The following is a 13,453-nucleotide window of genomic DNA, read 5'->3' on the forward strand; positions in this document are numbered from 1 at the left end:
ATTTATTTGTGCTATCGTTTGCAATTTGTTTTTGTTCTTTTATTGCTAATTTGTTGTCTTAAAAAAAGAGAAAAAAAGCTAGTTCAACTATTTAAATAAAGTTTTTCTGTGCTGTGAAAGCTATTACAACAAAATTACCCCCCCCCCCCCCCCCCCCAAAAAAAATGTAGATAATAACAAATAATCTGTATGCTGGTATATGACACAGTTTCCCCTGTGGTATCGAAATTTGTATCAAATATCAATATTTTTCAAGTTATCATATCGATTTTGGAAATTCCGGTATCGTGACAACACTAGTTCAGTCAAGATCTTAGTAGGTTGGAAAAAATAATGTTTTGAAACCGCTTGACGGTCTAATTGTCTGAGTTTATATATAGATTAGTATCCACTTGGACTGAATGAAAGGCCTGATGAAGAGGGTATGACTATCCGCTCCATTATCTCTCGAGGGTCTTTTCTCCACTCTGAACCTTTGCCTTTCTGTCTTTTCAAAAAGCACTCCTAATCAAGTTAAATTTGATCCCATTCTCTACATGAATGTAGCCTGGGTTTCCCCATACTGCCTTGCCGCAGCGCGATAATGATTGATCTGTTCATTTGCCCAGAAATCTGGATGCAATCAATAGACTAAAACAAAGTTATTTACATTTTGATTCTAGTTTGAATCACGTTTGGAATTGATATTTTTATTGCATTAAATGCTGATGTATTGCATTCTATGCACATTCATTTGCCAATATATGTTGGAAATAATACATTTTTTCTGTGGATTTTCTTGTATCATTACCCCAAAATTCAGACTGTTTCTTGCTCAAAGAAATTGTTTTCTCATGATCTTTCCAGGGAGCAGCGGCCGATGTCTCTCTGTCTGTCTCGTGATGATGAAACTTTGGCCGGGCTGGAGGCGTTGCCGTTCAGGCTGATGCAGCAGGACTGCACAGCGGTAAAGACTCTTCTGCTGCGGTTACGCAGGACCCTGCAGGAGGTAATGTTCACACTGACAGTTGATTCATGAAGCTGCTATGGCCTTCATCACGGGTACATTAGAACAGGTAGAATAGCACTCCGTGCCCTGCCAGTTTCATGCCTCATCATTCAGGGCCAACACCAGGAGGATATCACACTCAAAAGAGCCACATTCAGTCAGTAAGTAGACCTTAGAGTAGAGTAGACGCCATACTTGCTGTGACATGAATGAAAACAAGGCTGTGAGGGGTAGAAAAATGTGTTGATTTGTTCAGCCAGTGAAAACATTACAATAAGTACTTCTGTACAGGTCTAATATCATTTGTTTGCAGATTATTTTATTTTTTTGCTATGTACGTTTTGGATGGACTTTTTATATTTTTAAATTGAATGTTTTTGATAGAAATGTATTGGTTACAGGCCTATATTTTATTGATATTTATATTTTTGATCAGTATCGGTTTATTGTGCATTTAATTGTACGTGGAAATTCCCCCTTTTTATATTTAATTACTTAATTTTGTTTTTATTTTAATAAAATAAAATGCACTAATATGATGCTTTTAAATGTAATATTGATCTAAATTCACTTGTAATAAATTGTAATTTATTCTATTTTTTTAATGGTTTTAAAGGGACACTAACTTTTTTTTTGTTCAAATGAGTAAATTTAGATTAACTTGTTTTTGTCTTACCCTGATTTACTATGCTAAGCCTATTATAACTGTACGTTCACACCGCCGCCGACTTGAGCGGCAAAGAAGCTCTGGCCGCCCTGTCAAGGACGCTTGTCAAAAAGTACGGGGAAGCTTGTTGACGCTGTGGACGCTTTGAACGTTCTGATGTTTCAGGGAGAATAGAAATGTCACAACATGAAATGTAATAAACGGAAAAAAATAAGCAATACATTGAAGAAACCTTTTATAATGACAGCATTTTTATAACCGTTTTGGTCACATTTGGTTGGGAAAAAAAGAATAGTTAGCTATTATTATTATTATTTGCGGTCAAATCGGTGTCACCGTGAGCAAATGAATTGCATTCCCGCTTTGAAACGAGCATTCGTAAATATTTCAAATAAAAGTTGCGCTCATGCGGTCCCTATAAGCAAACAACGTCATGTCATAAATGATAGGAAACCCAGCAACAGTGATTATTAGCTTCTGTTCCATTTTCTCGGAACTAATGTTTTAGTAGGAACAAAAGTTTACATTGTATGTTTCTCCGGAATCAGCCAGCGCGAAAGACGTCTATATTCCGATTGGTTGCTGGCGTTTTGCCGCTGCTTGCCGCTGAACCGCGTCACAGCTCATTACCATAAACTTGAGCTTCTTTCAACTTTCTGATTGGCGCTCAAAACGCTACGCCGATGGATTTGACGCTCCTTGCAGCTGAGAAAAGCCAGCTTCCATTGAAAATGAATGACTTCCGGCCACTTTGGAAGCTCAAGTCGGCATCGGTGTGAACGTACAGTAAGGGTTTATATTTTAGACCTGACAGAATGGATTCGCAGGAAATTGCATACATGCGTCACTTGCCCATGCGGGTCTCATCATATCAGTAAATAGTAGGGGTGTAACGGTACACAAAAATCACGGTTCGGTACGTACCTCGGTTTTAAAGTCACGGTTCGGTACGTTTTCGATACAGCAAAAAGTAAGAAATGCCAGAGAAATTTCCTATTTGTTAAAAGAAAAAAATATTTTTTAAATAAGTGAGTTTTCCTACATCTTGAAACTTTCAGGTTTATAAATGGGGGTCATCTTTGAAGGATGAACAAATAATGTTTTGGTCATCACATTAAAAATAACATTTAAATATATGAAGAGTTTAGATGCAAAAGCCATTTGAAATTTTCTTAGAATGATCATTTTTATCAAGCTTGTATATTTAAGTTCAGTAATTTCACTTAAATGGCAATGAAGATTGCCTATTAATTGTCATTTGAGTGAAATTACTGAACTTAAATGTACAAGCTTCATAAAAATGATCATTCTAATTTCTAGAAGAAAATTTCAAATGGCACTTATAGAGGCTTTTGCGTCTGAACTCTTCATATAGGCTATTTATTTATATAATATTTGAGTTTTGAAGTGCTGGAAAAAGATGTGTGAAGTACTTGAAAGCATTTCACTATTCCAGCCAAACTGGTTACAGTTAGTGTTACTATATTAAATCCATGGTGAATGTTGCTGGTCTGTGGACGTAAAGTATTACTAGTTCATTCACGGCACAATATGTCTCCTGGTGTCCACGTCAGCGCTGTTTGATCTAATAGAGATCTACGGTTAATAACGGAGAAATTTGAATGCTTCTCACTAGATCTCGCAGCGATGTTATTACTTCAGTGGCGAACTCAAATGTTTTCTTTACTGGATCTCTTAGCGCTGTGTTGTAACGGTTGTAACAGTGTCGCTTGATCGAGATTGGCTCCCGCTGCACAGATGTTGCTGCTCTGCTCCGAACTGATAAACGATCCGTGAAGCACAATAGCGCAGTTTCGTTCCGGTTTCATTACGCTTGCCATTTGATGTTGCGCAACGTTGTGGTGATCGCGCCAGCACGAATTTTGTCGGCAGGAAAAACCTCCGACAAACCGGAAGACTCGAACCGAAACGGTTCAATACGAATACATGTACCGTTACACCCCTAGTAAATAGAGAAAAGTTGCTCTGGCTACTTTGAAGCATTTTTGGTGTGGGAGTAGCATTAGTTAGTTAGGGGTAAGTTGACATGATGCGTTTTTATTGGCTAGTCAGTAGACGTTGGTCGTAACACACTATGAGATTATGCTACATTTCTGACACTGTCAGAAAATGATCGCAGGCTGTCTTTGGTCGTATGTCTGTGACAAAGGCCGTCTTTGAACCTCTCTCCCTGTACGACGTAGGAGCACCGTTTAGGAGCCACGATCACAGTAATCTCCAAGATTGGTCATCTTTCGTCTGGGACAGCCCAAAATCATACAATGTGTACCTTGCATTATCAGGCAATGACTTAGCAGGCAGCATTTGCTCACATACCTGGCGGTACCTGGCGAAACTGATTTCGGACAGGCTTCTGACCGGACAGCATAACGGTTTAATGATCTACAACATAATAGAACAAGCTTTGGTATAACTAAGCAAATATTTAATTTCTACAATTACTTTGTAGCAATATATTGTAGTATAATTATAATTTCTCTCTAGAAATAACATAAAAAGTGGAAAACGGTCAAAAACATACATTTACACAGACACTGACCACCAACAGCAACTTTCAGTTGCGATCTTTATTTTTTAGATCAGCTGTTACTGAATGGAATGCACAGGATTGTGGGATATCAAAGGCAGCAAATGATACATCTATGCTGCCATAAAAACACTATAAATATAAACACTATAAGTATAAATACACTAAACATTACCATACTTCCGTTTAGAATGCAGGTGTAGTCTATATAATGAATCCAAGGAACGCCATTGAGAACCACTGATTTACTGTGAAGGGTCATATTTATTTGCACATTCATGCAGACAAAGCACAACCAAAAGAATGTTCTTTCACAAAATGCATGCAGTTTTGTTTTTTAATCCCTAGAGGGCCAAAAGTTAGACAAAATAGTACAGAACTTTAAAACGGTGTCCCTACTCTTTCAGAACAATGATGAAGTGTTTTAGTTCTGTTGTGGTAGTAATAGGCAAATTTATTGAATGCTCTTTTAGTAGCAACAATAATAAAAAAAAGCTCTTGGTGTCATCCCTTACTGTTATAGTATTGCTCACCCGACTTAATTTATTGACCATAACAACCGCATTTCCATTCCACCTTCATCCAACTCGTAGCTGCATGAACTCTGTTTTACATTTACTCAAAATAACAATTGCTTTGTGAAGGTCCAGAGAACAGTGCACAACAGAGGAACATGAATATTGAAGAGGAAGTTCTTTGGCCTCTTTACTGACTCTTCTCATTAACATGCAAATTAGCCATCTTCCTTCAGCTTTTGTAAACTACAGTGTAATAAGAATCACTTGTGCATTTGGTTTTATTTGCTTGACCACAGATTAAGCATAGCCTGTTCTTTCTTTCTTTGTGTGTCTTTTGGTCATTTGATACCTCGTTTCTGACTAATTCAGGGCAGTGCAGTAAGGAGTGAGTTCAAAATGTTCCGAGTTTTTGATTCAGTCAAATGTAAACTAGTAAATGTCAAATTACCATAGATTGTCTGCTCACACTTAGTTCCTATAATAAAAAAGCTTAGACTGGTTTCAGAACTTGAGTTATGACTGTCTAACCTCAGACATTTTTGAATGTTACCTAGGCTTGAATCAAATTGCTCTTATACCTTTGAACATTTATGTACTGTATTGCCTATTGGCATTCAGAACCTGGCTTTTTTTGTTGTGTTATTATTATTTTTATTTTTTTGATGCGTCCTGCCTGGTTCATTTACATAACTATTGCATTTCCCGCCAGCAAAAACAGTTTAGATGTAGCCATGTGCATACATAATTATTTTGATAATTACTTTATATTCAGAGCAGAGATTTATATAGAACAGCAGAGATAATACTGAACAGGTTAAATTCTTAAATTACGGTTTTGCATTTTTCAGAAAATAATTTTGGCTCTACTTGTGGTGTTCTGTCATTTAGTAGTTTTTGTTTGAATGCACTGGGAATCAGCTTTAGTGAAACGTTTGTCTTGCTTTTATACCTTCTCGATTACCTCAATGTGTTTGCAGTTTTCATTACAGTCTTCTTGTCCTCTCCTTGCACTTAACATGCAGGCGTAGAAAACGCATTAATCAAAAGCAGCACATGCCGGATCAGTCTTGAATCCTTCAGTAATTATGGAGTCTGAAATGCTGCTTAAAATTCATTCATGTTTGCTGTGAAACATATACCAAAATGACATTGTAATGGTTGTGCTATTGTACCTTGTTTGAAATTTATAGACCCGGTCAAACTACTTTTATTATAATCTCCTTGTTCTCTTTTTTTTTTTTTTTTTTTTTAGTGGAGTAGCTGCATGTCATGGCCCCTCTCCACTCCCACCCACAAATATTGCTACGGAGATGCACATTACAGAGAACTGCTACTTTTTTGTGTGTTTTTTTGTTTTGATTTGGCCAAAATGGGAAGGAATAATTTTTTTTTTACATCCCCTTTAGCAGTGCAGTGTTATTTTCTTTAAACTAACCCACACTGATAAAAATAATTTTGTGGTGAAGTAAATACTACAGAAAAAAAAGAAGTAATTTCTACATGAAAAAGTTAGTTCAGGCACAAATTAAAAAGCCTAAGTAAATTCTATATTAGTACTCAATTCAAGCGTGTAGAAATTAAAGGGTAAATATCATAGTTGTAAAATTACTCAACTTTTCTGATACTGTGTTCCCATCATGCACTGGGCCTTGAATAATTAATTAGGTTTTTCACTGTTTTCCAGCTGTATGCACACTGTTTTATCATTGCTTTTGTTGTTAGGATTTGTAACTTGTCATTTTGTGACAATTGGAGTTCATTTTCTACTCAAAATGACACATTCATACAGAAAAACAATCCATCAAATGTTACCGTCATTGTGTATTGTGTACCAAGTATTGAGTTCTCTGCGTTCAGACAATGTGTTACTGCTGATATGTAGATATGGTGTCTCACACAATATCTGTTGTATTATTTACTTGGATGTTTCTAAGTAAAGCATGCACTTTAAAAGTGTAGTTTAATTCAATGTTATATTGTTTGAGTGAAATGTATTGCAAAGGAAACTTCAACTAAATAGATATTACTCAACCTTTTACTGGCCAAGTTAAAATTACTAATTTTCTTTGTTTATTTTTACTTAACTTGGTTAAGTAGAGTTACCTTAATTCCATATGTGAAATTTACTTAAATATGCGTGCAAAAACTTAGAGAAGTTAAGTAAATTTTACTTTGTTTTTTTTCAGTGCATAGGGATACACAATTTGGGCCGCCGAAAATGAGTTTTGTCCGAAAGAGGAAAAATGGCCAAAAAATATATGCCGCCACTGTTTGCAATAGCCTTACTGTGCTGTAACATGGTGTGGTATGTCAACATGGTGTGGTAAATGACGCTACCCTCTTGTTCACTGATCCTCCACTCCCTGCTATCTGCTCAAATGCTCTGATGATGATAATAGCTTTGTTGGACTATACATTATTTGGATAATTGGTCAAAAAAATAAATCTGTTAAATCTGGTTATGTTGTGTAGAACTGAATAAAGAATAATATATTTATATTTAATATTCATTTTTTATATATATTGGTCGCACTCTAGAGCCCTGGCTTTGGATAACATACTGGATACTTGTAGTCTTGGTCAGAAATGTAAAAACAGACTTCATAATACTGGCAAGTGTAGTAACCTCAGAACCAACTAATTCAGAGTCAGATGAGCAGAATATAATTTACAGTCTGTTTTAATAGTTTTCTTTTCATGTGCTCATTAAATATTAAGATGTATGATCTTTGCCTTTCAGAGCACTGAGACCAGTCCTGCCAGCAGCCTTCACTCTCTACCCATAAGCCCCTGCAGTGAGAAATCACTCCCCTTTAAGGTAATTGTCTGCATTCAGTGTTGTTGGAATGTGTTTCTTTTCTATTCATAATGTGGATGAACACATTCTTTGCTGCTGAGCCGGTATCATTGGTGGTTCACACTTTGATTTAAAAGGCTCACTTTCATTTTTTTTCTTCCCTGAAGATTTCAAAGCCCTTAGATAAAACATAATGACGGTGCTAAACGACTGCATAGAGACAGAGGTCTCTCCGTGTTATGCTGTTAATTTCCTACTCCATTGTGCCTCTCTCCTACTCCAACACTCTTTTCATTCTGGCCTCTCTCTTTGACACAATTTGAGTTACATTTTTCTCCACCATCAATGAAATTTTCCCACTATCTTGATGAGATTATTTGATTACATGCGCTGATCTTGTGGAGATGGGCTAGGGCTGTTATTGGGAGGGGTTTTTGATTTTGTTTGAGGAGCTTTTGCTTGGTAGAAGAGGATTTTGTTTTTCATCAGGACTTTTTTTCCGAATGGCTCAAAAATACTGCGAAGTGGAAATGAGGTCTGTCTTTCTCTGTCCTCCTTACTGACCTACATGGAGTGCTAACAGAAGCGGCGGTTGCGGCAGCGAATCACGTGACATTCCGGCTCATCCGTAGCCTAGCGCCACGCAGCGGGAGAGGGAGATGCTTAGAATAGGACGCCATGCATTGTGTTCAACTGACAGGAGAGGGGTGGGACTTGTCCTGATTCATTCCGTAAAAAAAAAGGAAAAAAATATCCCGATTTTAAAAATAAAGCCCTAGCACCCACCTGAGACGGAACCGTGTCACTTTTCGTCCTACTTTGAACTGAAAACTTCTCTCACCAAACATTTGTTATCCCCACCTTCTTAATAATTAGAGCCTGCGGAAAGAGTTCTCCTGCGGCGAGAGCATGGCGTCGGTTAAGGGAATAATGGAGCCTCTTGCTCTGCATCTTGGTAAAATGAGCTCGGACTGGGGTACCAAACTCATTCGTCCAGGTGTCTCTGTCAGTAATACAGTCCCTGTATTAATAACTCCTTGGTAAGTGAGTGTAGGTGTGCCCGCCACTCTGAGGGTGTCCTGTTTGAAGTTTATAACATCACAAACCTCCTTAGACAGAAATAATTGAGGACATCTATCACATTTACTCCTTTTTATGCCTTCCTTCAAAGCACATGACATGAGTGAAATAATCTGTGCTTCTCTAAACTTGTACCATTCTTAGTAATGAAACTGCCAAGAAGGGCTGGGCAATATAGCCCCCAAAAAAATAAAAATAATCTTGGGTTTTTATTTTCCTCTCTCACTTCAGCCTTTTAATGACAATGAAACTTTGCAGTTACTAATATATATATTTTAAAATGTTTTTGAAAGAACTCTCATATGTTCTCCAAGGCTATTTTATTTTATTTTATTTAATATTGAGAAATATTACCATTTAAAATATTTGTTTTCTATTTGAATATATTTTAAAATGTAAAGTATTCCTGTGATGGTAAATTGAATTTTCAGCAGCTATTTCCCCAGTCTTCAGTGTCGCATGATCCTTCAGAATATTTCAATACACTGATTTGCAATAATGATTTGCATTATGTTGAAAACATTAGTGCTACTTAATATTTAGTAAGAAAGCATGCTCGAAATTTTTTCAGGATAATTTAATGAATAGAAATTTGGAAAGAAAGAGCATTTATTTGAATTGGGTATCTTTTGTAACATTGTCATTATTTACTTTAGTAAGTATTTACTTTCAACTTTGGGCAATTTAATGCATAATTGCTGAATAAAAGTAATTATTTCTTTCCAAAAAAAAAACACAAACGTTTGAACGGTAGTGTGTTATCTTGAATTAACTTTTTCAGTGAGTGATTTTTATTTATTCCTTCTCATTTAGTGGAACTGAATTTTTTACCACACTGCCATGATATCCAATAAGATTCAGAATCAGGTAAAATACTGTTTTTAAAACAAAAATTGTTGAAAATAATCAAGCCAATTTTCCTCACTTTTTCAATTAAATTGAGGAAGCTTATCATTTATTTAGAACCAGTATAAAATATATATGGCTTCAGCATCCCAGCAAGGATGAATTGTAACAAACACAATATTTACCTAATATTCATTTAATAAATATATATTTACTAAAGCATCTAATTTGAATTTAATGAATTGAACATGCAGTAATAGCTCTAACTGAAGTTTAAATTAGATGCTATTGAAACTTCTCTGTCTTAGGAAGGATAGCAAAACTAATCTACTATGTTTCATCCAGACTTACCACCAGGATACTTTTGATTGTATTGATTGCAGTGATGTTAAGTGTTGCCTTTTATGATCAGGGCTCTGTGATAGTTGGACTTTCTCATTTATTAGGTCCTTCGTCCCCTTCTTGCCTCAAGTATTTAATCTAGGACAGACAGATGGAGGAGCCACTCAAATGCAGTTTTACAGCACGGGGTAGAGACCCAGCTCTCAGTCCTGCCCTGTGTGTGTGTGTGTGTGTGTGTGTATGCAACTGTGACCAAACACCTCTCTAGAGGTCCTCCATGGCACTGCACAGATAAAGTGCCTCTTGTTAAACCTCTATAATTAAGATATAATTAAATATTCCCCACAGGCAGGGATTTGGGGGATGTTACATTCTGCCTGTTTGCTGCATACGTTGCTCAGTGCATGACCTTTTTTTTTAATGAATAATTCGTTTTTAAATACTTTATTATTTTATGTACACTAATTCAAAAGTTTGGGGTCAGTAAGAAATTAATACTTTTTTTTCAGCAAGAATGCAGTACATTTATCAAAACTCTTAAAGAAATGCTGTTTTTAAAAAAAACTTTCTAATCATCGTAGAATCCTGAAAAATGTTAGCATGGTTTCCTCAAATATTAAGCAGCACAGCTATTTTAACATTGGTAATAATGAGAAATGTTTTTTGAGCACCAAATCAGCATATTATAATGATTTCTCAAGGATCATGACACTGAAGTAATGATGCTGAAAATTCAGCTTTGGCATCACAGAAATAAATTACATTTTAAAATATGTTCAAATAGAAAACCGTTATTTTAAATTGTAATCATATTTAACAATATTACTGTTTTTACTGCATTTTTTGATCAAATAAATGTAGTCTTGGTTAAGCACAAGACACTTCTTTACAGAAAAAAAAAACTCAAACTTTTCCACGGAAGTGTATATTTGTAGACTGCCATTCAGAAGTTTGGAATCATATAGACATTTTTATGTTGTTGAAAGAAACTGATGCTTCTGTTTAGCCAATGTAGAATTTCATTCAATTTCAGAAATAGTCAAAAGTACATTTTGGTATTTAAGACACTGCTCAATGAAGTGTAGAAATTGCAATACAATGACTTTACTTGCCTAACTCTTTCTTGCAAGTGTACACCAACTCGAAAGTGTAAGTCAAATGTTAGTTTCAAAATGTCTAGACAAAAAAGAAGAATATCTCATTAATTTGAGGGATGAATGCTGTTTCATGCACAATGGTCTCGACAAAAGAAAGCAGGCCGTATCTAACCAGGACAGAGATAGAAGTGAACAGCCCTGCTCCACAACAACAAGAGGACAAGTACATCAGAGCCTCTAGTTTGGGAAACAACCCCCTCACTGGTGCTCAGCTGGATGCTTCATTGAACAGTGCTCACTAAACACCAGCTTCAATTGGAACAGTGAAGGCAAGACTTTTAGATGCTGCTGGCCTTTAAGCACAGTTTCAAAGAAAAATATACATCTGAAACTGGCAAATAAGAAGAAAAAGTAGAATGGGCAAAAGAAAGAAAAGATTCAATGGTAAACAGTTTGAAATGAATGTTAAGTTCTGTGGGAAGAAAGAAGAGTTTGAAACTTCACCTCAAAGTCTTATCAAACTGAGTGTTAGAAGGCAGAAGGTCTGCCATTTGCAACACAAGGAAGATTCTTTGATTCATGAAACATTCTTAAGAATAAATTTTGCCTTAACTGCTATTTTCTTATTTTTTAACTTAAATGTTTTTTGGGGAGAAAAAAAATATCTGTAACTTTATTCTTAAGAAAGCTCTCATCTTTTTCTTTTTCTTGTTCTAAAGACAAAACTTTGTTTGAAGAAATAGACATGCACTGCAGCACATTAAAAAAAAAAACCTGACTGAGTGTTGAACTCCAAGTCAGTCGTGATGAAAATAATGTGTGCTCTTATTATGTCATCACGATAATCTGCAGGCAGCCGGACAAGATTGTCTTTTAGGTGGTTTTCATTGAGTTGATTCATCTTTGGCAAGAACATCTAAAAGACAAATATTTGTGAACTTCTGAACAGTTTTTCAAGAATTGCACTTATGAACATTACTACAAGCTTATTAGAATTGATCTTAAGAAATGTCCTAATGAATCCTTGAGGTATAAAAGCATAAAATTAAAATAAAAAAGTTTCATAGTGATTCCAAACCTTTGAATGGTAGCCTACCTAGTAGGTCTGTTTTTCACTTACAGTAATGTTTTTTATTTCAAAAGTGACTCATGGTAATAATGGCCATTTTAGTATTGTAATCATATTAATGACAGTTAATGGCCATTACTACTGTACAAAGATAAATGAAATCCAGTATAATTTGAGTTCAAAGGAACACATTCTTGTTTAGTAGCGATGAAGATATACTTGAGCCTGACAGTCTTGTAGGTACAAAGCGAGCGATTCTAGTTAGTCGCTGTGTCATCATCATCTCCAGGCAGAAATTAGCTTCTTTTACAGAGGAGCATCAAAGATTGACAACAGCTCCCTTGAGATTTTTATGTCAACAAAAGGAGAGCATTCAAACCAAAGCCAAAGAGCTTTGAACAACGATGTCTCCAAGTACGTGACATTGAAGCTCATAATCCCCTTCCTTGATCTCTCATGAAGGGCTCCGACTCATGCATATCGTGTCCGACTTCCTCATGCCAGCGCAGTCTAATCTCCACCGAGTGCTTCTTTTAGAGGAGTGCTATCATTTTTGTGGGTGGCGGTTCTTTTCGGTCATTCAGTGGAGGCCATCCTCTGCTCCTGGGCCTCTCGGTCCTCCTCTGCTGCCCTTCAAGCCTCAGTCCCTCCCTCCCCTCCCCCAGCCTCACATAATGGATGCTGACAGCACAAGGTCGTGGGAAAGTGCCTGCTAGTTCAGGTGAAGTTTATGGAGGAGAGTGAAACCACGGCATAGAAAACACACCTCCACCTCTCAACCGCGGCAGTTTTACACCCACACACGAGGCTGCAGATTCAAACTGGGGGCGATGGCTTGAATAACACAGACTGACTTTTTTTTTTTTTTTTTTTTTTTACCGTGTTTGTGTGTGCTTTGTATGCAGGATCCTGTGAGAGAAGAGAACCAGTTCCTACAACAGCAGCTGAAGGAGAAAGACGAGCTCATTGTACGACTCCAGACTGAATTGGTGAGAGAACCTGACGAGTTCAATGTAACATTTCATAACTGCAAGTTTCATAACCAAGTGTCACGATTGCAAAAACAGGTTCTATTGCTCCATTGTCTTTAGAATACCATAATTTCTAGGGCTGTCAACTTTAGTCGTTTAGTCGACTAATCGGTCGATGCCGTCTTGGTCGACTGACATTCTTATTGGTCGACCAGTTGCATTTTTTTTTTTTTTTACCAATAGAAAGAAATTTTCAATGATTTACTCCTTGATATTTATTCCTTTATAAGCAGTTATATATTACTGTATTCTAAATATAATTAGCCTATGGTTTATCCCCAACTTCAAATGCTTTAATTTAGGCTATTTTGTAACAGCGCCACAGTTTAGCGCACACACGTAGAACACTCGGTTCGCACCTGTGGCTGGCTGCGCTGCTGCTTCGTGCTCAGTTAGGGATATAGGTAGTTTAGCTGTATTCATTCAGTTAGAATGCTACTTGTTTCGGTTTTTATGTTTTTATAAACTAT

At 36.5% G+C, this 13,453-nt stretch overlaps 1 protein-coding gene across 2 annotated transcripts in view; it reads left to right on the forward strand.

Annotated features, from left to right (window-relative positions):
- ccser1 (coiled-coil serine-rich protein 1) overlaps positions 1-13,453 on the forward strand; it is an 88,336-nt gene that overhangs the window by 43,064 nt on the left and 31,819 nt on the right. For both annotated transcript variants that reach the window (XM_056237446.1, XM_056237447.1), the window contains exons 6-8: positions 847-988; positions 7,462-7,539; positions 12,858-12,941. In XM_056237446.1, the coding sequence (XP_056093421.1) occupies positions 847-988; positions 7,462-7,539; positions 12,858-12,941 (304 nt within the window). The remainder of the gene's footprint in view (positions 1-846; positions 989-7,461; positions 7,540-12,857; positions 12,942-13,453) is intronic.

Source organism: Rhinichthys klamathensis, unplaced genomic scaffold (assembly GCF_029890125.1).
Source record: "Rhinichthys klamathensis goyatoka isolate OS25496 unplaced genomic scaffold, OSU_Roscu_1.1 h1tg000487l_1, whole genome shotgun sequence".
Taxonomy (NCBI): domain Eukaryota; kingdom Metazoa; phylum Chordata; class Actinopteri; order Cypriniformes; family Leuciscidae; genus Rhinichthys; species Rhinichthys klamathensis.